This window comes from Oncorhynchus tshawytscha, linkage group LG15 (genome assembly GCF_018296145.1).
Source record: "Oncorhynchus tshawytscha isolate Ot180627B linkage group LG15, Otsh_v2.0, whole genome shotgun sequence".
Lineage (NCBI taxonomy): Eukaryota > Metazoa > Chordata > Actinopteri > Salmoniformes > Salmonidae > Oncorhynchus > Oncorhynchus tshawytscha.
In genome coordinates this window covers 29,008,113-29,032,934 of record NC_056443.1, presented here as the reverse complement: position 1 = coordinate 29,032,934, position 24,822 = coordinate 29,008,113, and the positions used below count along the sequence as shown (strand labels likewise).

General features: G+C 44.6%; 1 protein-coding gene across 4 annotated transcripts in view; it reads left to right on the top strand.

Moving 5' to 3' along the window:
* Positions 1–24,822, top strand: part of LOC112214780 (RAS guanyl-releasing protein 2) — a 63,839-nt gene that overhangs the window by 13,970 nt on the left and 25,047 nt on the right. For all 4 annotated transcript variants that reach the window (XR_006078950.1, XM_042298403.1, XM_024373793.2 and 1 more), the window contains exons 2-12: positions 9,272–9,419; positions 9,717–9,819; positions 10,246–10,302; positions 10,466–10,597; positions 11,179–11,329; positions 11,667–11,840; positions 15,858–15,974; positions 16,156–16,437; positions 19,780–19,860; positions 21,091–21,210; positions 21,472–21,587. Coding sequence is in view for 3 of the 4 variants with exons in the window: in XM_042298403.1 (XP_042154337.1) it covers positions 9,350–9,419; positions 9,717–9,819; positions 10,246–10,302; positions 10,466–10,597; positions 11,179–11,329; positions 11,667–11,840; positions 15,858–15,974; positions 16,156–16,437; positions 19,780–19,860; positions 21,091–21,210; positions 21,472–21,587 (1,403 nt within the window). In the remaining variant the exon portion in view is untranslated. The remainder of the gene's footprint in view (positions 1–9,271; positions 9,420–9,716; positions 9,820–10,245; positions 10,303–10,465; positions 10,598–11,178; positions 11,330–11,666; positions 11,841–15,857; positions 15,975–16,155; positions 16,438–19,779; positions 19,861–21,090; positions 21,211–21,471; positions 21,588–24,822) is intronic.

The window sequence follows — 24,822 nt, the reverse complement described above, 5'->3', positions numbered from 1 at the left end:
GAGAATCTATTCTAGACCAATCAATGGCAGTATGTGTGGGAGGCATGGGCATATCACATCAGCCCTGGGGATTTACTGCTGACATTTGCATTGGCTCATCATGGGATTTTCAATACCATGATGGATGTCATTGATGGTGCAAGGAGGGTGTGTGTGTGCGCATATGTGTGTGTGTGTGTGTGTGGTGGTAGGGCAGGTGTCTCTGTGTGTGTGTGTGTGTGTGTGTGTGTGTGTGTGTGTGTGTACGCATAAATCAGTGTGTCCGCATCCATGTGTGTATGCGTGCTGGTATGTGTCTCTACGTGTGAGTCACTGTGTGTGTCCCGTTTATGCGGTGGTGTATCCCACCCTATACTGTGTATCCTGAGGGAAAGCCAGTCTAGTAGGTCTGTCTATGAGAGCCTTGATGAAAAGCGTTGATGAGGTCAGTCAGGCCTGCAGCTATCATCAGCAGCCATGGGTAATTTAGAACGGGTAATTTCAGCCTTTGGTGATAAGGGAAAATGGACCCATCATATCTATTGTGTGGTTGAAGGACCGTTGAAACGGTGAGGTCCGAATGTCGAGGGCAATTCAGAGGAGGGCAGGTCCTTGTGTCTATGGAGAGAGGCTGGTTGGTGGATAAATATGTGGCGTCGTTGCAGTCACGTAGGTTGTCAGATCCCACAATGCAAGGAGAAATCAGAGGAACCAATACTTGTACGTGAATATGATATTAGTGAAGATGATACCAATCCAACAGGTGCAGAGTGACTGTAAAAAAGACAACTGGCAACGTCACCCTCCTCACAGGATCAGCCTGCGCTTGAAAGAACAAGGTGCCAACAGGGAAGAATAGAGAAGTGACTTGTGGTACCACACATTTGGAGGCCACAATTTCTGCTCTCTTTCCATTTTTCATAAATATAGTCCACACTGGTACACTTCTGGGGTTTTCTCTAGCTTCCTCAATTCAGCACACTAGTTGAAGTGTCACTTTCAACTACTTAGCTGCAACTGAAACGTGAAAAGTGAGACTAGAGAAAGTTTGTGGCAGGATGCAGCGTTGGCTATAAAACAGATTTGAGCCAACAACACATTACCATATTTACTGACAGGGTTGAATCCTTGTTGATGTTCTCAGGTTACAAATTCATGTATTTATATAACCGTGATAGACCAGAAGTGTTGGTTTTATTGGCGCGACTATAGTATGCATTGGTTGAAGCACAATGTTAAATTAAAATCTAATAACCAGCAGCATACCCCGCTGCATCCCACTGCAGGCTTGCCTCTGAAGCTAACCAGGGTTGGTCCTTGTCGGTCCCTGGATGGGAGCCCAGATGCTGCTGAAAGGGATGTTGGAGGACCAGTAGGGGTCACTTGTCTTCGGTCTAAGTATACTGAACAAAAATATAAATGCAACATGCAACAATTTCAAAGATTTTACTGAGTTACAGTTCATATAAGGAAATCAGTCAATTGAAATGAATCAATTAGGCCCTAATCTATGGATCTTATATTTCCTACCTTAAAAAAAGGCAGGACAAAGACACATCAATGGGACTCAAGATCTCGTCACAGTATCGCTGTGCATTCAAATTGGCATCGATAAAATGCAATTGTGTTCGTTGTCTGTAGCTTATGCCTGCCCAAACCATAACTCCACTGCCACCATGGGGAACTCTCTTCACAACATTGACATCAGCAAATTGCTCGCCCACACAACGCCATACATGTGGTCTGCGGTTGTGAGGCCGGTTGGTCGTACTGTCAAATACTTTAAAACAACGTTGGAGGTGGCTTATGGTAGAGAAATTAACATGAAATGCTCTGGCAACAGCTCTAGCGGACATTCCTGCAGTCAGCATGCCAATTCGCGCTCCCTCAACTTGAGACACTTGTGGCGTTGTGTGACAAAACTGCACATTTTAGAGGGGCCTTTTATTGTCCCCCAGCACAAGGTGCACCTGTGTAATGATCTTGCCGTTTAATCATCTTCTTGATATGCCACAACTGTCAGGTGGATGGATTATCTTGGCAAATGAGAAATGCTCACGAACAGGGATGTAAACACATTTGTTCAAAAAATTTGAGAGAACAAAGCTTTTTGTGTCTATAGAAAATGTCTAAGATCTTTTATGTCAGCTCATGAAACATGGGACCAACTCTTTACATGTTGCATTTATATTTTTGTTCAGTGTAGCTCTCAAGGCAGTGAAGGGGACATTTTGGGACGTTAAACCGGTGTCCTGACTCTCTGTGATCATTAAAAAATCTCATGGCATTGATTGTAAGAGTAGGTGTGGTAACCCTGGTGTCATGGCAACATTCTCAACCTGGCCCCCTAATCATCCCCCTAATTTTATATATTACTCCTCACCTCTCCAGCTGATGTGTGGTGAGAGTTCTGGAACAAAATGTCTGCTGTGCATTACTAAACTTTGATGATCTTCATCAGATGACACTCATAGGACTTCATGTTATACAATACATGTATGTTTTGTTCGATAAAGTTCATACACTGCTCAAAAAAATAAAGGGAACACTAAAATAACACATCCTAGATCTGAATGAATGAAATATTCTTATTAAATACTTTTTTCTTTACATAGTTGAATGTGCTTACAACAAAATCACACAAATTATCAATGGAAATCAAATGTATCAACCCATGGAGGTCTGGATTTGGAGTCACTCAAAATTAAAGTGGAAAACCACACTACAGGCTGATCTAACTTTGATGTAATATCCTTAAAACAAGTCAAAATGAGGCTTAGTAGTGTGCGTGGCCTCCACATGCCTGTATGACCTCCCTACAACGCCTGGGCATGCTCCTGATGAGGTGGCGGATGGTCTCCTGAGGGATCTCCTCCCAGACCTGGACTAAAGCATCCGCCAACTCCTGGACAGTCTGTGGTGCAACGTGGCGTTGGTGGATGGAGCGAGACATGATGTCCCAGATGTGCTCAATTGGATTCAGGTCTGGGGAACGGGCGGGCCAGTCCATAGCATCAATGCCTTCCTCTTGCAGGAACTGCTGACACACTCCAGCCACATGAGGTCTAGCATTGTCTTGCATTAGGAGGAACCTAGGGCCAACCGCACCAGCATATGGTCTCACAAGGGGTCTGAGGATCTCATCTCGGTACCTAATGGCAGTCAGGCTACCTCTGGCGAGCACATGGAGGGCTGTGCGGCCCCCCAAAGAAATGCCACCCCACACCATGACTGACCCACCGCCAAACTGGTCATGCTAGAGGATTCTGTCACGTCTGTCACATGTGCTCAGTGTGAACCTCCTTTCATCTGTGAAGAGCACAGGGCGCCAGTGGCGAATTTGCCAATCTTGGTGTTCTCTGGCAAATGCCAAACGTCCTGCACGGTGTTGGGCTGTAAGCACAACCCCCACCTGTGGACATCGGGCCCTCATACCACCCTCATGGAGTCTGATTCTGACTGTTTTAGCAGACACATGCACATTTGTGGCCTGCTGGAGATCATTTTGAAAGGGCTCTGGCAGTGCTCCTCCTTGCACAAAGGCGGAGGTAGCGGTCCTGCTGCTGGGTTGTTGCCCTCCTATGCTGACAGACACAGCAAACCTTCTTGCCACAGCTCGCATTGATGTGCCATCCTGGATGAGCTGCACTACCTGAGCCACTTGTGTGGGTTGTAGACTCCGTCTCATGCTACCACTAGAGTGAAAGCACCGCCAGCATTCAAAAGTGACAAACATCAGCCAGGAAACATAGGAACTGAGAAGTAGTCTGTGGTCCCCACCTGCAGAACCATTCCTTTATTGGGGGTGTCTTGCTAATTGCCTATAATTTCCACCTGTTGTCTATTCCATTTGCACAACAGCATGTGAAATGTATTGTCAATCAGTGTTGCTTCCTAAGTGGACAGTTTGATTTCACAGAAGTGTGATTGACTTGGAGTTACATTGTGTTGTTTAAGTGTTCCCTTAATTTTTTTCGAGCAGTGTATTTATAAACAAAAATCTGAGTTTACATTGGCGCGTTATGTTTAGTAGTTCCAAAACATCCAGTGATTTTGCAGAGAGCCACATCAATTTACAGAAATACTCAGAATAAACAATGATAAAAGATACAACTATTATGCATGGAATTATAGATGCACTTCTCCTTAATGCAACCGCTGTCAGATTTCAAAAAAGCTTTACCGAAAAAGCACACCATGCAATAATCTGAGTACAGCGCTCAGACAACAAATCAAGCCATACAGATATCCGCCATGTTGTGGATGTAAAGGATGTGAAATGGCTAGCTAGTTAGCAGTGGTGCGCGCTAATAGCGTTTCAATCGGTGACGTCACTTGCTCTGAGACCTTGAAGTAGTGGTTCCCCTTGATCTGCAAGGGCCGCGGTTTTTGTGGAGCGATGGGTAACGATGCTTCGTGGGTGTCCGTTGTTGATGTGTGCAGAGGGTCCCTGGTTTGAGCCCGGGTATGGGCGAGGGGACGGACTAAAGTTATACTATTACATGGAGTCAACAGAAGTCAGAAATAACATTATAAATATTCACTTACCTTTGATCTTCATCAGAATGCACTACCAGGAATCCCAGTTCTACAATAAATGTTTGATTTGTTCGATAAATTCCATCATTTATGTCCAAATGCCTCCTTTTTGTTTGCGCGTTTAGCCCAGTAATCCAAATTCATGACGCGCAGACCAGACAAAGTAAAAAATATTAACAACTGGGCATATATTAACAACTGGGCCCGAGTAGCAGGCAGTTTACTCTGGGCACCTTATTCATCCAAGCTACTCAACACTGCCCCCAGCCATAAGAAGTTTAAGCTAGTTAGGGAGATATGAGTCTTCAGCTTCAGTGATTTTTGCAGTTCGTTCCAGTCATTGGCAGCAGAGAACTGGAAGGAAAGGTGGCCAAAGGAGGAATTGGCTTTGGGGGTGACCAGTGAAATATACCTGCTGTTAAAGTCTACTGGTATTGTAAGTATAAAAGCAAAGCTTGCTTGCATATAATAACGTAGTGTAATGGGGTAATGTCTTAGTGTGGGGTGGGAAGAATGCAATACATGACCTTGTATGAGGAACAAATCATGTTATTTTTGGAGCACGTGCTCTAAAGCTGTGTTCACATTGGCAGTTTAGATGTGACTCGAATCCTATTTATTTGCATATTTGAATCAAATCTTTTCTTTTTCCTGCAGTCTGACCAACCAAAAAGCACATGGAATTGGATTTTTAAGCCACGTTTGATTTGAAGTCAGATACAAATCTGATTCCTGGCCATGTGACTTGTGTCTGAATGGTCAAATCTGATTTATTTTTCCTCAAGTGGTTTTTAGACTGTTATTTGGAATATCTTGTTGTATGCTAGCAACTCTGTTGACAGTTTGACACGAACTTGTGGTAGCTAACTAGCTTGTTAATTGTTTACAAAAAAATGGTGAATGTGCTAGAAAGCTACCCAGCTAGCTAGTTGACTGCTGTGGCTAGCTATAGCTAGTTGACTGCTGTGGCTAGCTATAGCTAGTTGACTGCTATGGCTAGCTATAGCTAGTTGACTGCTGTGGCTAGCTATAGCTAGTTGACTGCTGTGGCTAGCTATAGCTAGTTGCTAGTTGACTGCTGTGGCTAGCTATAGCTGCTGTGGCTAGCTATAGCTAGTTGACTGCTGTGGCTAGCTATAGCTAGTTGACTGCTGTGGCTAGCTATAGCTAGTTGACTGCTGTGGCTAGCTATAGCTAGTTGACTGCTGTGGCTAGCTATAGCTAGTTGACTGCTGTGGCTAGCTATAGCTAGTTGACTGCTGTGGCTAGCTATAGCTAGTTGACTGCTGTGGCTAGCTATAGCTAGTTGACTGCTGTGGCTAGCTATAGCTAGTTGACTGCTGTGGCTAGCTAGCTATGGGAATACCCTTTTTCAGCTTCAGAAAATGCCTACCTCTCACTTGTTTTTAATAGAGGTATGGGTCCCACTACTGGGCTAACTGTGTGGCAGCAGCACCTCTGTCATCCTGATTTCACTGACTGATGGTTAAAGGCTTTGAGGTCTCTTGCACTTGCTCGCTCTCTCGCTCTCGCTCTCTCCCGCTCTGAACCCCTGTGTATGTTTGTGTAAGACTGCTTGTGAAGCCTGTAATTGAGTGTGTCCACCCACCTCTCTGCAGCAGAATCAGTCAAGGGAAGAAGTCTTCTTTCTTTTGTGACACACACTTCGGCTGCAGTGCCATCGTCCATTCCTATGCAAACCATACACCAAAGATCACCCTTTTTGCTGGTGCAGAAACACGCACACAAACATGACACGCACACAAACATGACACGCACACAAACATGACACGCACACAAACATGACACGCACACAAACATGACACGCACACAAACATGACACGCACACAAACATGACACGCACACAAACATGACACGCACACAAACATGACACTCACTCAAACATGACACTCACTCAAACATGACACTCACTCAAACATGACACGCACACAAACATGACACGCACAGAAACATGACACGCGCACACACACACACACACAAACCCTCCATCTCTACCCACTATGCAGTGGAGACCTAATGCACATACATACACACTATCTAAAAGCAATCAAACCTCAGAGCTAATGTGAATTCCTGGGAACCGGAGCCAGAACATACAGATGTAGGATCTTAATCTGATCACCCTGATGCAGGAGAGCTTTCCTGCAATGCAAGAAATGTAAAACTTGTAGTATTTGTGGTTTAAAAAGGCAAACTGTCTTAAATGAAGATCCAAAATCTGTATGCTCTAACCTCATCTCCCCACTGTGCTTAATAACAGTTAAGTTGGGCCTATTTTATCTCCTGACTGGTGACAAAAGTTGTATTTCATTACCCCATAAATGTGGCAACAGTGTGACCTCATGGAATGCACTCTCTCTCTCTGGCTTGTGTGTGTCTGTGTATATGGGGAAGGTAGGCATGAGGATTTGTTGCCATCCCGCTGAGCAGTACCTAACTAAAATAGCATACTAAGAAAAAAACAGAATGTGGAACCACAGGGTGAGATGATTGACATGCCTTGTATTCTTTCCCCTGTGTGCAAGTTAATGACTGCAATGCTATTTCAGGAAGTGATAAGATGTGGTTTTCCGGGTGAAAGGGGGTTATTGCAAGAGTTGTATCAGCTGCTTGTTGTCTGTGGGTTTTTATCAGTCACATCCCATACGGTAAAAAAAATATTTCAAATACATGTATATTTGTTACATCTTTGCTCAACTGCATGTAAAGCATTTAAATGTATTCCAGATATGCATGTACATACATTTTGAATCTTTGCTCAAATGCTTGGAAATTTTCCAGAAATGCATGGCTATGACATCTAGTCTACATGGTGGCCAAAGTGCTTCCTAATTTGACTTCTTAAATGACTCTTTATGTATTGTTCAATGGAGATACTTTTTCTGGCCACCAAGCCAAAACGTTGGCAGTGATATATATATATATATATATAATTAAAATTCTGATGGTGAGGAAAAAATGGTCATCTGAATCAGGGTTAGTTTGGCAGCTGGGGTGAAAGAGGAGCGATTATGATAGAGGAACCCAAGTCTAGATTTAACTTTAGCCTGCAGATTTGATATGTGCTGAGAGAAGGACAGTGTACCATCTAGCCATACTCCCAAGTACTTGTATGAGGTGACTACCTCAAGCTCTAAACCCTCAGAGGTAGTAATCACGCCTGTGAGGAGAGGGGCATTCTTCTTACCAAACCACATTACCTTTGTTTTAGAGGTGTTCAGAACAAGGTTAAGGGTAGAGAAGGCTTGTTGGACACTAAGAAAGCTTTGTTGTAGAGCATTTAACACACAATATCCGGGGAGGGGCCAGCTGAGTATAAGGTTGTATCATCTACATATAAATGGATGAGAAAGCTTCCTACTGCCTGAGCTATGTTGTTGATGTAAATTGAGAAGAGCGTGGGGCCTAGGATTGAGCCTTGGGGTACTCCCTTGGTGACACGAAGTGGATGAGACAGCAGATTTGACTTTATACACTGCACTCTTTGAGAGAGGTAGTTAGCAAACCAGGCCAAAGACCCTTCAGAGACAACAATACTCCTTAGCTGGCCCACAAGAATGGAATGGTCTACCGTATCAAAAGCTTTGGCCAAGTCAATAAAAATAGCAGCACAATATTGATTAGAATCAAGGGCAATGGGGACATCATTGAGAACCTTTTAAGGTTGTAGTGACACATCCATAACCTGAGCGGAAACCATATTGCATACCAGAGAGAACTCTATAGACATCAAGAAAGTCAGTTGATTATTAACAGGTTTTTCCAACACTTTTGATAAACAGGGCGAAATAGAAATAGGCCTATAACAATTAGGATCAGATTGATCTCCCTCTTTTTAAATAAAGAATGAACCGTGTCTACCTTCCAAGCAATGGGAACCTCCCCAGAAAGGAGAGACAGGTTAAACAGGTCGGAGATAGGCTTGGCAATGATAGGGGCAGCAACGTTAAAGAAGAAAGGGTCTAAACCATCTGACCCAGATGTTTTTTTGGGGGTCAAGTTTCAGGAGCTCCTTTAGCACCTTGGACTCAGTGACTGCCTGCAGGGAGAAACGTTGTTGCGGGGCAGGGAAAAAGAGGAAGAAGCATCGGGGATAGTCGCATTAGAAGGGGTGGGAGATGAGGAAATGTTGGACGGGTAAGGAGGCATGTCTGAGTCAAATAGGAATCCTGACTTAATGAAGTGGTGGTTAAAGAGCTCAGCCATGTGCTTTGTTGTCAGTAACAACCACATCATCAATTTTAAGGGACATGGGCAGCTGTGAGGAGGAGGTTTTATTCTTCAGGTCTTTAACCATTTTCCAGAACTTCCTGGGGTTAGACCCACAGAGAGAGGACTATACTTTATAGGCAACATGGTCTCATAAGAATATGTCAGAATAGTGATGCTGAACCATTGTAGTTATTATACTGTATGTCACTTGATCTGTTGGTTTTCTGGAGTATGCTGTTTTCAAATGTAACCTAACCACAATCCATCAGTATCCAGACATGTTATTGTTCTAATTCCATTGTTTTGTTTTAGTCAACATTTCCTGTATACTTCCTGGATATCTTGCATAACTAGATCAGAGTGACATACTGGCAACGCTTCAAACCCTGCAACAATTTTTTTTTGCTTGCTTACTATGCTCTCATTTCTTTGTACAGGAGTTGCATTTCTTGGGTGAAATGTGTTTCTGTGCAATACCTTTTAATCTTCTCTATCTTCACCTTCTTTGTTTTGTGCCCAGGAGTGCATCTGAATTGGGAAGAGAGGATAGAGGACAAAGAACACTGGGAAACCAGAGGAAGAGAGGAGGAGGAGAAAAATGGAGGCCATATCTTTAGATCAGTCTGCGACGGTGGATGAGCTGGTGGAAGCATGCATCCAAGCCTTTGGTCAGCCAGTCTCTTTATTTGTCCATGAGCACTCAAATATACATGCTACTCAATGTCTAAATAAACAACATATACTCTTTGTGCAATCAGAATAACATTTCCAGGAACAGATTGCAAGGAGAAGAAGATAAATAATATATTGTTTCCCATATGTCCATGCACCACCTAAAGTAGCTAATGTTGTCGGTCTCAAATCAATAAGAATTGGTTGTCTTATTTGCAGTAAGACTTGTAAAATTTGTCTAAAAGGACTTACAGGGCTGTTGAGTGATGAGCACTGCATCTGTCCTCTTTCAGATGAGACGGGCACTTTGAAGGACCCCTCCCTAGTGCGTATGTTTCTTATGATGCACCCTTGGTACCTTCCCTCCACCGACATGGCAAAGAAACTACTGCTCAAGTATCCTTCACCATTTTTATTTGACCTTTTATTTTACTAGGCAAGTCAGTTAAGAACAAATTCTTATTTTCAATGACGGCCTAAGAACAGTGGGTTAACTGCCTGTTCAGGGGCAGAATGACCGATTTGTCAGCTCGGGGAGTTGAACTTGCAACCTTCCGGTTACTAGTCCAACGCTCTAACCACTAGGCTACCCTGCCGCCCAACCATTAGGCACCTGCATACGGCTTATCACGTCTTGTCAGCTACTGTAAGATCAACAGATACTCTTTAAGGTGCCAGTGAATGGAATGGAAAGGGTAAGATGGATGGAATGTTCCTAGCGGGCAAAACTGACGTATTTTGTTGTCAGGCCATGGTCAGGTTGTGTGCTGATTGTAAAAGGATGTTTTAGTAGATGTTTTATGTACCTTAACTGTTGATCAGATCACAGGAGGACAGCTGCACTGCTGAGCTCAGGACAAGAATCTGCCACTTGGTGAAGTAAGACACGTTCACAATTGCTTTTGTTAATAGGTTGGGGAAGTTTCTTAATGGCTTACCTCTCCCTCACTATGTCTCTGTGTTTCTCTCTCTCTCTCTCCCTTCTCTCCCTTCTCTCCCTCTCTCCCTTCTCTCCCCTCTCTCCCTCTCTCCCTCTCTCTAGGTACTGGATCAGTGAGTTCCCAGCGGAGTTCAATCTAAACCCAGAGCTGGCAGAGCAAATCAAAGACCTCAAGGACCTCTTGACCACTGAGGGGAACGAGCGCCAGAGTCAGCTCATCGACATCGACAGCGTGTACGTGTCCCCACATTACACTTCACTAAAGTGTGTGTGTCTATGAAGTGTGTCCCCTTTCTACTGTAATTTCTCCCTCCACCAGCTTCCACCAGTGTGTAAGTGTCCCCATGTTACACACATTTCAAAGTGATTTTGCCGTATAAGAAATACTCAACGGAGATCTAAAAAACAAAACCGCGTTAAAACAGACGAAGGTTTATAAAACAGCAGGAAGTTCAGTGCCTATGTTCCCAGGCCTATTTTCTTTACGGGTCATCTGTCTGTCTGTGACCCTGGTATCCCTAGTTGGTCATTAGGGTATATCTATTGCTATGGTGTGCTTTCATGGGACAGCAGAGTTTCATAAACAGTTGTATTTCTTCTCTTGCATCTTCTGTGGTGTCGTCTTTCTTCCTAGTTTCATTGCGGAGACTTGATTCAGCATGCTGTATTTTGTTAGCCTGGGATGCAAGACTGAATATCGCTCTGTTTCAGAAACATAGTGAAACAATGCCTTATTACGTTTGGATTCCAGGTTTGCATTTTGTGTGCTCGGCTTATATATGACAGTAACCTTGTGTGCTTTTTGTCCCTCTCAGGCCGTCATACAAGTGGAAGCGTCAGGTGACCCAGAGGCAGCCATCCATGTCTAAGAAGAGGAAGATGTCTCTGCTGTTTGACCACCTGGACTCCAGCGAGCTTGCCACACACCTCACCTACCTGGAGTACAAGTCCTTCTGCAAGATACTGGTATGTGGGGCTGTGGGGAGCAGTGTGTCTGTCCACCAGATCTGGGTTCAAATAATATTTGTTTTCTTTCAGATTCTTAAACCTGCACTTGACTGAGCTTGCCTAGTGGAATGGAACTAATGGAATAGTCCCAAAAGTGAAAGTCCCATCTATCTGGCACTCCAGGCAGGCTCCATGAAACACTCAAAGTATTTGAAAGAAAACACATACTCTTTGAACCCTGGTTTGTTGTCCAAACTGCCTTTTGCATTGGTCATTCAACATGTTGACATATATGTAAGTTTAACAGCTTCTGTAGGCCCACTGAATACATTACCCCCCCACTCCCCCCCTCCAGTTCCAGGACTACCACAGCTTTGTGATGCATGGCTGCACGGTAGACAACCCCATCCTGGAGCGCTTCATCACCCTCTTCAACAGTGTGTCTCAGTGGATCCAGCTGATGGTGCTCAGCAAGCCCACCGCCCCCCAGAGGGCTGCAGTCATCTCCCACTTCATCAGGGTGGCTCAGGTATGTAGGCTGGGGCACATTGGGGTTTTCCTTATGTTATTCAGTCTTGTTCTGAGGGAAGCTATTAGTCTGAGTGACAATCTGTTTGTTCTATTATGTCATCTACTTGTCACGCATTGTCATGTTTGGTTGGACAATGACAGCATTGGAGCTGGCAAGAGCACAAACAGATCTGGGACCAGGCTAGGATGCTCTGTCTCTAGGGCCGAAGCAAATGTGACTGGTTAGTAGGAAAGTCATGTGACTGGTTAAATTCAGACAAATAATCCCACTTGGTTATGGTTAGGGGTTGGTTCCTGGGCCACTTAAAGCAGTGACATGGATCGTAGTAAAGCCTCAGGGGTTGAGATGAGAGAGGAGTTCTGTCATGGAGAGGGATAGGGAGGACAGGGAGGGAGATGCCAAACTACCCTTACACAAAACCGGTGGTTACGCTTCGATTGTTAGGAACGGTGTTCGTAGACAATTATTGCCCATTATTCCTAACATAACTCATCTAAGTGTGCTTACCAGTAGTGTTATTTTCACAGTACTGCTACTACCAAACGGGAGGCTATATTTGGATTTGTTAGAGAAGAAAGTTTAGAAGAATGTTTGGAGTGTGCCTCCCTCATTCCCCAACGCCACTCTCTCCTCTCCAAAACAAACTCTCCATGATTTATTCACTGACGCCACAGTAGGCTCACCCCCCCTTTCTCAACCCTTGCCAAATATGCCCAAGCTCAAATATCCCAGCTGGGTGCTCGCTAGCTAGTTTAGCACCCCGACTGAGTTTGCTAAATAAAACACTTTGCCTTCCGAAATATTCAAGGATCAAAGAATTCTCTCTCTCAGTTATTTGGGATAGTGAGAAAAAATAAATAATAATATATCTATATATATATATATATACCCACCTAAAAGTTGGGTGGGAGTATTTTCCAAAGCTGTGATCCCACTCCAATAGACCCCAGGGAAGGGTTACCTCCTTCCTGCTTCCTCACTCTCCTTTCACACCCTCCCTCCTCTGTCACTCTGCATATCCTCCCTACCACAGCAGTATTCCTCTATTCATCTATCTTCTGATTTTATTCTGGGTTTCGTCTGAATTAGTTTTCTCTGGAGTCTTTCTTGCCCTTGTTTTCTCTCTTCTCTCTCCCGTAACGTCTCATCATTATCCGTAGGCTTTTTCCCATACATCCCTTTTTGTTTGTCAACATATTGCTTGCCTGTATTTCCCATCATACAGTGGGGCAAAAAAGTATTTAGTCAGCCACCAATTGTGCAAGTTCTCCCACTTAAAAAGATGAGAGAGGCCTGTAATTTTCATCATAGGTACACTTCAACTAGACAAAATGAGAAGAAAAAAAATCCAGAAAATCACATTGTAGGATTTTTAATGAATTTATTTGCAAATTATGGGGGAAAATAAGTATTTGGTCACCTACAAACAAGCAAGATTTCTGGCTCTCACAGACCTGTAACTTCTTCTTTAAGAGGCTCCTCTGTCCTCCACTCGTTACCTGTATTAATGGCACCTGTTTGAACTTGTTATCAGTATAAAAGACACCTGTCCACAACCTCAAACAGGCACACTCCAAACTCCACTATGGCCAAGACCAAAGAGCTGTCAAAGGACACCAGAAACAAAATTGTAGACCTGCACCAGGCTGGGAAGAGTGAATCTGCAATAGGTAAGCAGCTTGGTTTGAAGAAATCAACTGTGGGAGCAATTATTAGGAAATGGAAGACATACAAGACCACTGATAATCTCTCTCGATCTGGGGCTCCACGCAAGATCTCACCCCGTGGGGTCAAAATGATCACAAGAACGGTGAGCAAAAATCCTAGAACCACACGGGGGGATCTAGTGAATGACCTGCAGAAAGCTGGGACCAAAGTAACAAAACCTACCATCAGTAACACACTACGCTGCCAGGGACTCAAATCCTGCAGTGCCAGACGTGTCCCCCTGCTTAAGCCAGTACATGTCCAGGCCCGTCTGAAGTTTGCTAGAGAGCATTTGGATGATCCAGAAGAAGATTGGGAGAATGTCATATGGTCAGATGAAACCAAAATATAACTTTTTGGTAAAAACTCAACTCGTCGTGTTTGGAGGACAAAGAATGCTGAGTTGCATCCAAAGAACACCATACCTACTGTGAAGCATGGGGGTGGAAACATCATGCTTTGGGGCTGTTTTTCTGCAAAGGGACCAGGACGACTGATCCGTGTAAAGGAAAGAATGAATGGGGCCATGTATTGTGAGATTTTGAGTGAAAACCTCCTTCCATCAGCAAGGGCATTGAAGATGAAACGTGGCTGGGTCTTTCAGCATGGCAATGATCCCAAACACATTGCCCGGCAACGAAGGAGTGGCTTCGTAAGAAGCATTTCAAGGTCCTGATGTGGCCTAGCCAGTCTCCAGATCTCAACCCCATAGAAAATCTTTGGATGGAGTTGAAAGTCTGTGTTGCCCAGCAACAGCCCCATACATCACTGCTCTAGAGGAGATCTGCATGGAGGAATGGGCCAAAATACCAGCAACAGTGTGTGAAAACGTTTGACCTCTGTCATTGCCAACAAAGGGTATATAACAAAGTATTGAGAAACTTTTGTTATTGACCAAATACTTATTTTACACCATAATTTGCAAATAAATTCATTAAAAATCCTACAATGTGATTTTCTGGATTCTTTTTTCTCATTTTGTCTGTCATAGTTGAAGTGTACCTATGATGAAAATTACAGGCCTCTCATCTTTTGAAGTGGGAGAACTTGCACAATTGGTGGCTGACTAAATACTTTTTTGCCCCACTGTACATCAGTTATTGTATATGCCCATCATTAAGTTGTTTGTTACAATGCCTCACACAGACAGCTTTAATGCAGAACATCACTTATGTCACACAGTGGAACGCTTCGGCATATCGACAAGGGACGCTGATATTCCCTGTGCTATTGATACCTTTCACTGTTAGTCAGTGTCACTGTTAGTCGGTCTTTATACAGCAGTTTAGTAGAGCCTCCAGCCTGAAAGGCTACCACAGAGCTTTGCCCATTGATTGGAGCGACCGGGCGGGTATATGAGCTTAACCAAATAATGCCCGCTGGCAGTCCTTCCAAACAGCTGCGACCCCATTGATTTTCACTGGATGTCATGTGGGCTGAAGGGCAAGGCTTTGCCCCTACGGAGCTCCATTCACAAAGTACTACTGTAACGGTGACACAATGATTAGAATGTGTGCTGCTCTGCCTACTGTTTCAATGGTATTATTAGACCCTGCAATATTCTAGTGTAGCCAAGGAGCGCCTCTTATTGCTTCTCTGTGTGTGTGTGTGTGTGTGTGTGTGTGTGACCTTCCCAGGTTTTTTGTTGTGTCTATCCACTCCCCTCTCCCTCTGATTTCTCTCTCTCTCTTCTTCTCCTGGCTCCTTATCAATCTCTCTCCCACTTCTCCTCCTCAGTCTCTCTTAAATCTTTGTTGTCACTGGCTCTTACTTCCCTTTTTTCCCCATGTCTCTCTCTCTTGATGTTTCTCTCACACAGTGCAGCATGTCTCTCTCTGAATGTTTACATTTTTCTGTCTGTTAATCACTTGAAGTTCAGGTAGGTCTAGGCTAGTTAATCATTTAGAGTTCAGGTAGGTCTAGGCTAGTTAATCATTTTAAGTTCAGGTAGGTCTAGGCTAGTTAACCATTTGGAGTTCAGGTAGGTCTAGGCTAGTTAATCATTTGGAGTTCAGGTAGGTCTAGGCTAGTTAATCATTTGGAGTTCAGGTAGGTCTAGGCTAGTTAATCATTTGGAGTTCAGGTAGGTCTAGGCTAGTTAATCATTTGGAGTTCAGGTAGGTCTAGGCTAGTTAATCATTTGGAGTTCAGGTAGGTGTTCAGGTAGGTCTAGGCTAGTTAATCATTTGGAGTTCAGGTAGGTCTAGGCTAGTTAATCATGTGGAATTCAGGTACAGTAGCAAACTAAGGAAAGTAGGAGGGGTAAAACAGTACATCTCTCTCCATCTTCTCATCTCTCTCCCGTAGAAACTGCTCCAGCTTCAGAACTTCAACACTCTGATGGCCGTGGTGGGGGGGCTCAGTAACAGCTCTATATCTCGCCTCAAAGACACCCAATCACACATCAGCAACGAGACCAACAAGGTGAACTAACATCTCATGCCTTATCTACACTCCATGCTATCGCTTTACAAACAACTTGGTGTTACCACCACTATTACGATCTGAAAACAGAAAGGATTTAGAAACGTTAGCACACATTAACCCACATATGCCCCATCCTCTTCTCCTTCACCCTTCCTCCCTCCTCCATCCATCCCCTCAGGTGTTCAACAGCCTGATCGAACTGGTGACGTCGTGCGGCAACTACAGCCAGTACCGACGTCGCTTCTCCGACTGCACAGGCTTCCGTTTTCCTATCCTGGGCGTGCACCTCAAGGATCTGATCGCCGTGCACGTGGCGCTGTCCGACTGGGCCGACCCTGACAAGAGCAGGGTCAACCTGGCCAAGAGCCAACAGCTGTATGTTATCCTCCAGGAGTTGGCTCTGATCCAGACCACGCCACCCAGCATCGATGCCAACACAGACCTACTTAACCTACTTACGGTTAGTGTCTCACAGCCTGGTCCCAGATCTGTTTGTGCTGTCTTGCCGAGTTTGCAAACCTCTGGCAATTATCTATTACCATGGTGAACTAGAGAACATACAAGAATATGCATAATTGACAATGAAATAATATGGTTATGTATGCAGGAATTACCTTCAGTTAAGGACTTCCAAGAAAATGTTAATGAGAGAGAGAGGTTGGAACTTAAGAATGTATTTTATGAGAGAGAGAGAGAGCTAGAGAGAGAGCTGGAGAGAGAGAGAGAGCTGGAGAGCGAGAGAGAGCTAGAGAGAGAGAGAGCTAGAGAGAGAGAGAGAGCTAGAGAGAGAGAGAGAGAGCTGGAGAGAGAGAGAGAGAGAGAGAGCTGGAGAGAGAGAGAGCTGGAGAGAGAGAGAGAGCTGGAGAGAGAGAGAGAGCTGGAGAGAGAGAGAGAGCTGGAGAGAGAGAGCTGGAGAGAGAGAGCTGGAGAGAGAGAGCTGGAGAGAGAGAGCTGGAGAGAGAGCTGGAGAGAGAGCTGGAGAGAGAGCTGTAGAGAGAGAGCTGGAGAGAGAGAGAGAGCTGGAGAGAGAGAGCTGGAGAGAGAGAGCTGGAGAGAGAGAGCTGGAGAGAGAGAGAGAGAGAGAGAGAGATCTAATTCCAGATGCATAGATAGAATCAATGATGGTGTGTGGCTAGGAGGAGGACTGTCACTCAAAATTAGGGAATATATTGAAAGTGACCTGTTGGGAGTGCAAGGATGGAGAGGGAGCTTGATGGCCTAATAGGAATTGCAAATTCCAATAGGTTCCACTGGGAAATAGCTAATGACTACCTCGAAAGGGCATTCAGATTTCTGCTATTCAAATGTATTCCCCCTTCTGTTCCTCTGATGATAATGCTTATTTTACACCGTTAGACTGTGATATTGTCATTTCCATTCCAGTGAAAAGTGATAGTGAATACTCTCATGATTCCTGTGTGTTCTTCTGGCTAAGATCCAAAGGTGTACTGCACTCTGGCTTGCACAGTGAAAAACTATTCTCTATTTCTGGTTTTCAGCTACCCAGTGGGCAAAAACTGGTTGAATCAACATTGTTTCCATTAAAATTCAACATCCAAAAACAACGTGTCATAACATAAGGGAATTTAGTGTTGTTTTTTTTCACCCAGCACTTAACCTAAATCTAATGACATGGTGACATTAATGTTGGATTCACGTTAGTTGACAACTCAACCAAATGTAAATCAAATCTAGACATTGAGCTGACGTCTGTGGGTAGACTTTCTGTCTCTCTCTGTCTCTCTCTCTCACACACACACACACACACACACATTCTTAATTGCCATTCATGATTCAACCTCCTATCACCCACTTCCTATTGGGATATGTAAAGGTTGATTTCCTGTCAGGTGCCTTTATTAGCCCGGTTATCTAGAGGGAGATCGATACCGCCAGGTGCTGTTTGAGTTGCACGGACTCCACATGGTGTTGAAAGCGTTCCACAGGGATGCTGGCCCATGTTGACTCCAATGCTTCCCACTGTTGTGTCAAGTTGGCTGGATGTCCTTTGGGTGGTGGACCATTCTTGATACACACGGGAAACTGTTGAGCGTGAAAAACCCAGCAGTGTTGCAGTTCTTGACACAAACCGGTGCGCCTGGTACCTAGTACCATATCCCGTTCAAAGGCATTTAAATCTTTTGTCTTGCCCATTCACCATCTGAATGGCACACAGACACAATCCGTGTCTCAAGGCTTAAAAATACATATTTAACCCGTCTCCTCCCCTCTATCTACACTGGTTGAAGTGGATTTAACGAGTGACATCTTGTTCACCTGGTCAGTCTATGTCATGGAAAGAGGAGGTGTTCTTGAATGTTTTGTACCTGCTCGTCAAACATCACATTCCAAAGCAGGGCAGAAATGTTGACGAACTGATTTTGTTGGAAAGGTGGCATCCTATGACAGTGCCACTTTGAAAGTCACTGAGCTCTTCAGTACGGGCCATTCTCCTGTCAATGTTTGTCTATGGAGATTGCATGGCTGTGTGCTCGATTGTTTTCAGACCTGTCAGCAACAGGTGTGGCTGAAATAGGCAAATCCACAAACTTTTGTATATATAGTGTATATCAACAAATACAATTTATACACATCAAATAGAATAATCAGGTAACAGTTGAGAAATGAAATATTCAAGGCCTCATGTGTATGACATGGCTATTGTGTGTCTAATATTATGACAGGCCAGGGTTTAATCTGCAGCAATATGTCTACGTTTTCTCCTAAAATAATGCAGATTCTCTCCTGAACTGGTAGTTCAACAAATCCATTCTTTCTTCAAATTTCAGGAGATTTAAACCTCTGATTGGAGCAGTGGAGGACATGCTGATCATTCTCTAGTTCATCTGACCGTCCATGTTTTTTAATGGCGCCATGTCTCTTTGGCCAGGCTAAGATCAGTCTTTACATTGTTCATGTCTTCGTTTGTTTGAATTCTTTCATCTTGACGGGGTGTTGTGCTATTTTGAAATCTATATTTATAATTTGGTAACATTGAAGTTTGTGATGAAATGTAATTTAATTTAGCCAATAATTAGTGCTTGTATTTTGGTTATAGATTTCTATTGGTTTGAATTTGGTTATTGATGGTTGAGGGGGTGCGGTGTTTGAATAAGAAAGATTTGTGATGATAACATTCTGGATCACAGTGTGTTAGGTTAGGTATTTCTGTACACACCTAGAATATTTTTACAAAATTCCAGGTGTAAAATTTCAGTGGGGCAATTATCCCATGATGTATATTTGAAATTGGAAGGGGGTCCCCAAAATTAGCTGCCATATAGCAGGATTTAAGTTATGACGAACTAAAATGATAATTGGTGGGTTGAATGTGGACAGGGTATTTTTTAATTGCAAAATATGCTCTGTGTGCTTTCTTTTTTTAAAATTAGAGACTCTGTTGACAATCATTTAATGAGTTGAAGGACACCTGTGGAAGTGGTCGATACTCAATCATATAATTCACTGGCTTTATACGGTTTATTCAACTTCAGCCTTCGTTTGGATAGATGTTAGAAGATGGAGTTAAAAGTCAATACGTCTGTGAAACCATGGCAATACGGTTTACTGTGGAGAGCCAATGTTAACTCGCCAAACAGGCTTTAAGCCTCCTCGTCCAATCAATACATTTCTTTAGGTTTATTCATCATCCTTAAAAGGAAAATGATTCCATGATTATTTATTCGATATGAGAGAGAGCTGTGATCCTCTGGAAACAACAATACATTCTTCTCCTCCTCTCCTCTGTTGTCATGGTATCCACATGCAGTAGCTATATTCATCAAGTTGTCATGTTTTGCAGGTGTCTCTGGACCAGTACCACACAGAAGAGGAGATCTACCAGTTGTCTCTACAGAAAGAGCCACGCAGTGCTAAACCGGCGGTGAGAGCTAGGGGCCAATAGGGGCCAATGTGTTCTTCCAGCTTATATCTTATTGAACTTCTATGTGTTCTTATAACTTATATCTTATTGAACTTCTTCTATGTGTTCTTATAACTCATATCTTATTGAACTTCTTCTGTGTTCTTATATCTTATTGAACTTCTTCTGTGTTCTTATATCTTATTGAACTTCTTCTATGTGTTCTTATAACTTATATCTTATTGAACTTCTTCTATGTGTTCTTATAACTTATATCTTATTGAACTTCTTCTATGTGTTCTTATAACTTATATCTTATTGAACTTCTTCTATGTGTTCTTATAACTCATATCTTATTGAACTTCTTCTATGTGTTCTTATATCTTATTGAACTTCTTCTATGTGTTCTTATAACTTATATCTTATTGAACTTCTTCTGTGTTCTTATAACTTATATCTTATTGAACTTCTTCTATGTGTTCTTATAACTCATATCTTATTGAACTTCTTCTATGTGTTCTTATAACTTATATCTTATTGAACTTCTTCTATGTGTTCTTATAACTCATATCTTATTGAACTTATTCTATGTGTTCTCATAACTCATATCTTATTGAACTTCTTCTATGTGTTCTTATAACTCATATCTTATTGAACTTCTTCTATGTGTTCTTATAACTCATATCTTATTGAACTTATTCTATGTGTTCTCATAACTCATATCTTATTGAACTTATTCTATGTGTTCTCATAACTCATATCTTATTGAACTTATTCTATGTGTTCTTATATCTTATTGAACTTCTTCTATGTGTTCTTATAACTTATCTTATTGAACTTCTTCTATGTGTTCTTATAACTCATATCTTATTGAACTTATTCTATGTGTTCTTATATCTTATTGAACTTCTTCTATGTGTTCTTATAACTTATCTTATTGAACTTCTTCTATGTGTTCTTATAACTCATATCTTATTGAACTTCTTCTATGTGTTCTTATAACTCATATAGGAAGTCAACGTATTCTTGTTATAGTTTATAGGAAACGCAGTTCTTATTGTACAGCTTATAGGAAACCTAATCATGTGACTTAAACACTGTTGTTCTCAACTTTCATTGCTTCTAGGAAGTCTCTGGAGAACTCTCTCGTTTGGGAACTCTCTCTTCCCAGAACTATCTTTGCTGAAATGACAACAATTTCCGCTTTATAAGTCATTGCTTTATGTTCCCGTCTTTTCATTGGTTTGGCAGAACTCCGGCTCCTCCCCCGCGCCTGCCCCCCAGCCATCGATGATTGACGAGTGGGCTGCGTCGGTGAAGCCCAAAGCCGACCCTGCGGTCATCAACAAACACATAGAGAAGATGGTGGATGTACGTTACGCTATGATTCTCACATCTAGCCTGGTTTAAACAGATTGAATGCTGTCCTCAATGGTGAGCGCAGCATTTAGTCTGGTTCAACTCGCATCCAATTGATGGCTAATTACAACTTGTTGAGGCCATGTAATTGGCTTGGAACATAGTCGTTATCCTCACAGCTACCCTGTTATTAATACACAATGAGTCCCAGTCATGACAACCGTAGTACTCTGTTTTGATATGCTATGGTGATGTGTGTTTCCTCGGTTACAGTCTGTCTTCAAGAACTTTGACACTGACGGGGACGGTCACATCTCCAGGGAGGAGTTTGAGATCATCAGGAACAACTTCCCCTACCTCAGCAAGTTTGGAGAACTGGACAAAAACCAGTGAGAGACAAAAGCAGCATCCCAGCAACTGTTAACCATCGGCTACGTAGCAACAATCACGAATAACTGATATTGTAACCGTAGGCTATGTAGCAACAGTCACGAATAACTGATATTGTAACCGTAGGCCACGTAGCAACAATCACGAATAACTGATATTGTAACCGTAGGCCACGTAGCAACAGTCACAAATAACTGATATTGTAACCGTAGGCTATGTAGCAACAGTCACGAATAACTGATATTGTAACCGTAGGCCACGTAGCAACAATCACGAATAACTGATATTGTAACCGTAGGCCACGTAGCAAGAGTCACGAATAACTGATATTGTAACCGTAGGCTACGTAGCAACAGTCACATATAACTGATATTGTAACCATAGGCTACGTAGCAACAGTCACATATAACTGATATTGTAACCGTAGGCTACGTAGCAACAGTCACATATAACTGATATTGTAACCGTAGGTTATGTAGCAACAGTCACATAACTGATATTGTAACCGTAGGCTACGTAGCAACAGTCACTTATAACTGATATTGTAACCGTAGGTTATGTAGCAACAGTCACATAACTGATATTGTAACCGTAGGCTACGTAGCAACTGTCACTTATAACTGATATTGTAACCGTAGGCTACGTAGCAACAGTCACTGATAACTGATATTTTTACCATATATGTTATAGTATTACACCATTAGATCAGGAAAGAGACACATCTTGTTAATCATCTCATTATCTCTTTTCCCTCACTCTCTCTTCCTCTCTCCCCCTCATTCTCGCTCTCCATTTCTCCCTCTCGCTCTTGCTCTCTCTCTCTCTCCCTCTCTCTCTCTCCCTCTTGCTCTCCCTCCCTCTTGCTCCCTCTCTCTCTCTATCACTCTCTCTATGCCCCTCACTCTCTCTATCCCCCTCACTCTCTCTATCCCCCTCACTCTCTATCCCCCTCATCTCTCTATCCCCCTCACTCTCTCTATCCCCCTCACTCTCTCTATCCCCCTCACTCTCTCTATCCCCCTCACTCTCTCTATCCCCCTCACTCTCTCTATCCCCCTCACTCTCTCTATCCCCCTCACTCTCTCTATCCCCCTCCTCTCTCTATCCCTCACTCTCTCTCTATCCCTCCCTCTTGCTCTCTATCCCTCCCTCTTGCTCTCTATCCCTCCCTCTTGCTCTCTATCCCGCCCTCTTGCTCTCTATCCCGCCCTCTTGCTCTCTATCCCGCCCTCTTGCTCTCTATCCCGCCCTCTTCCTATCCCGCCCTCTCCCCTCTTTCCCTCCCGCTCTCCCTCTTTCCCCTCCGCTCTCCCTCTTTCCCTTCCGCTCTCCCTCCCTCCCTCTCTCCCTCCCTCTCTCCCTTCCGCTCTCCCTCTTTCCCTTCCGCTCTCCCTCTCTCCCTTCCGCTCTCCCTCCCTCTCTCCCTCCCTCTCTCCCTTCCGCTCTCCCTCCCACCCTTCCTCTCTCCCTTCCGCTCTCCCTCTCTCCCTTCCCTCTCGTTTTCTCTCTCTCCCTTTTACTCTATCCCTCCCTCTTGCTCTCTATCCCGACCTCTCGCTCTCGTTCCCTCTCTCTCCTTCCCTCTCCCTTCTGCTCTCCTTCTCTCTCACTTCCGCTCTCCCTCTTTCCCTTCCGCTCTCCCTCTTTCCCTTCCGCTCTCCCTCTTTCCCTTCCGCTCTCCCTCTTTCCCTTCCGCTCTCCCTCTTTCCCTTCCGCTCTCCCTCTTTCCCTTCCACTCGCCCTCTTTCCCTTCCGCTCTCTCCCTTCCGCTCTCTCCCTTCCGCTCTCCCTCTTTCCCTTCCGCTCTCCCTCTTTCCCTTCCGCTCTCCCTCTTTCCCTTCCGCTCTCCCTCTTTCCCTTCCACTCGCCCTCTTTCCCTTCCGCTCTCTCCCTTCCGCTCTCCCTCTCCCTTCCGCTCTCCCTCTCTCCCTCTCTCTTCCTCTCTCCCTTCCGCTCTCCCTCTCTCCCTTCCGCTCTCCCTCTCTCCCTTCCGCTCTCCCTCTCTCCCTTCCGCTCTCCCTCTTTCCCTTCCGCTCTCCCTCTTTCCCTTCCGCTCTCCCTCTTTCCCTTCCGCTCTCCCTCTTTCCCTTCCGCTTTCCCCCGCTCTCCCGCTTTCCCCCGCTCTCCTCTCTCCCTCTCTCCCTCTCTCCCTTCCGCTCTCCCTCTCTCCCTTCCGCTCTCCCTCTCTCCCTTCCGCTCTCCCTCTCTCCCTTCCGCTCTCCCTCTCTCCCTTCCGCTCTCCCGCTTTCCCTTCCGCTCTCCCTCTTTCCCTTCCGCTCTCCCTCTTTCCCTTCCGCTTTCCCCCGCTCTCCCGCTTTCTCCCGCTTTCCCCCGCTCTCGCTCTCTCTATCCCTCTCTATCCCTCTCGCTCTCTCTATCCCTCTCGCTCTCCCTCTTGCTCTCTATCCCTCCCTCTCTCTCTCTCCCCTCCCGCTCTCCATCCCTCTCACTCTTGCTCTCCCTCTTGCTCTCTATCCCTCCCTCTTGCTCTCTATCCCTCCCTCTTGCTCTCTATCCCTCCCTCTTGCTCTCTATCCCTCCCTCTTGCTCTCTATCCCTCCCTCTTGCTCTCTATCCCTCCCTCTTGCTCTCTATCCCTCCCTCTTGCTCTCTATCCCTCCCTCTTGCTCTCTATCCCTCCCTCTTGCTCTCTATCCCTCCCTCTTGCTCTCTATCCCTCCCTCTCGCTCTCGCTCCCTCTCCCTCTCGCTCTCGCTCCCTCTCCCTCTCGCTCTCGCTCCCTCGCTCTCACTCTCTCGCTCCCTTTCCCTCTCGCTCACTCTCTCTCCTCCCCCTCTCTCTCATCCCTCTCGCTCTCGTTCCCTATCGCTCTCCATCGCTCTCCCTCTCGCTCTCTCTTCCTCTCGTCTTGCTCTCCCTCCCTCGCTCTCCCTCCCTCTCGCTCCCTCTCCCTTCCGCCCTTGCTCGCTCTCTCCCTCCCTCTCGCTCTCTCCCTCCCTCTCGCTCTCTCCCTCCCTCTCGCTCTCTCCCTCGCTCTCCCTCCCTTCCACTCTCCCTTCCGCTCTCCCTCTTTCCCTTCCCGCTCTCCCTCTCTCCCTTCCCGCTCTCCCTCTCTCCCTTCCCGCTCTCCCTCTCTCCCTTCCGCTCTCCCTCTCTCCCTTCAGCTCTCCCTCTCTCCCTTCCGCTCTCCCTCTTTCCCTTCCGCTCTCCCTCTTTCCCTTCCGCTCTCTCTATCTCTCTCGCTCTCTCTATCCCTCTCGCTCTCCCTCTTGC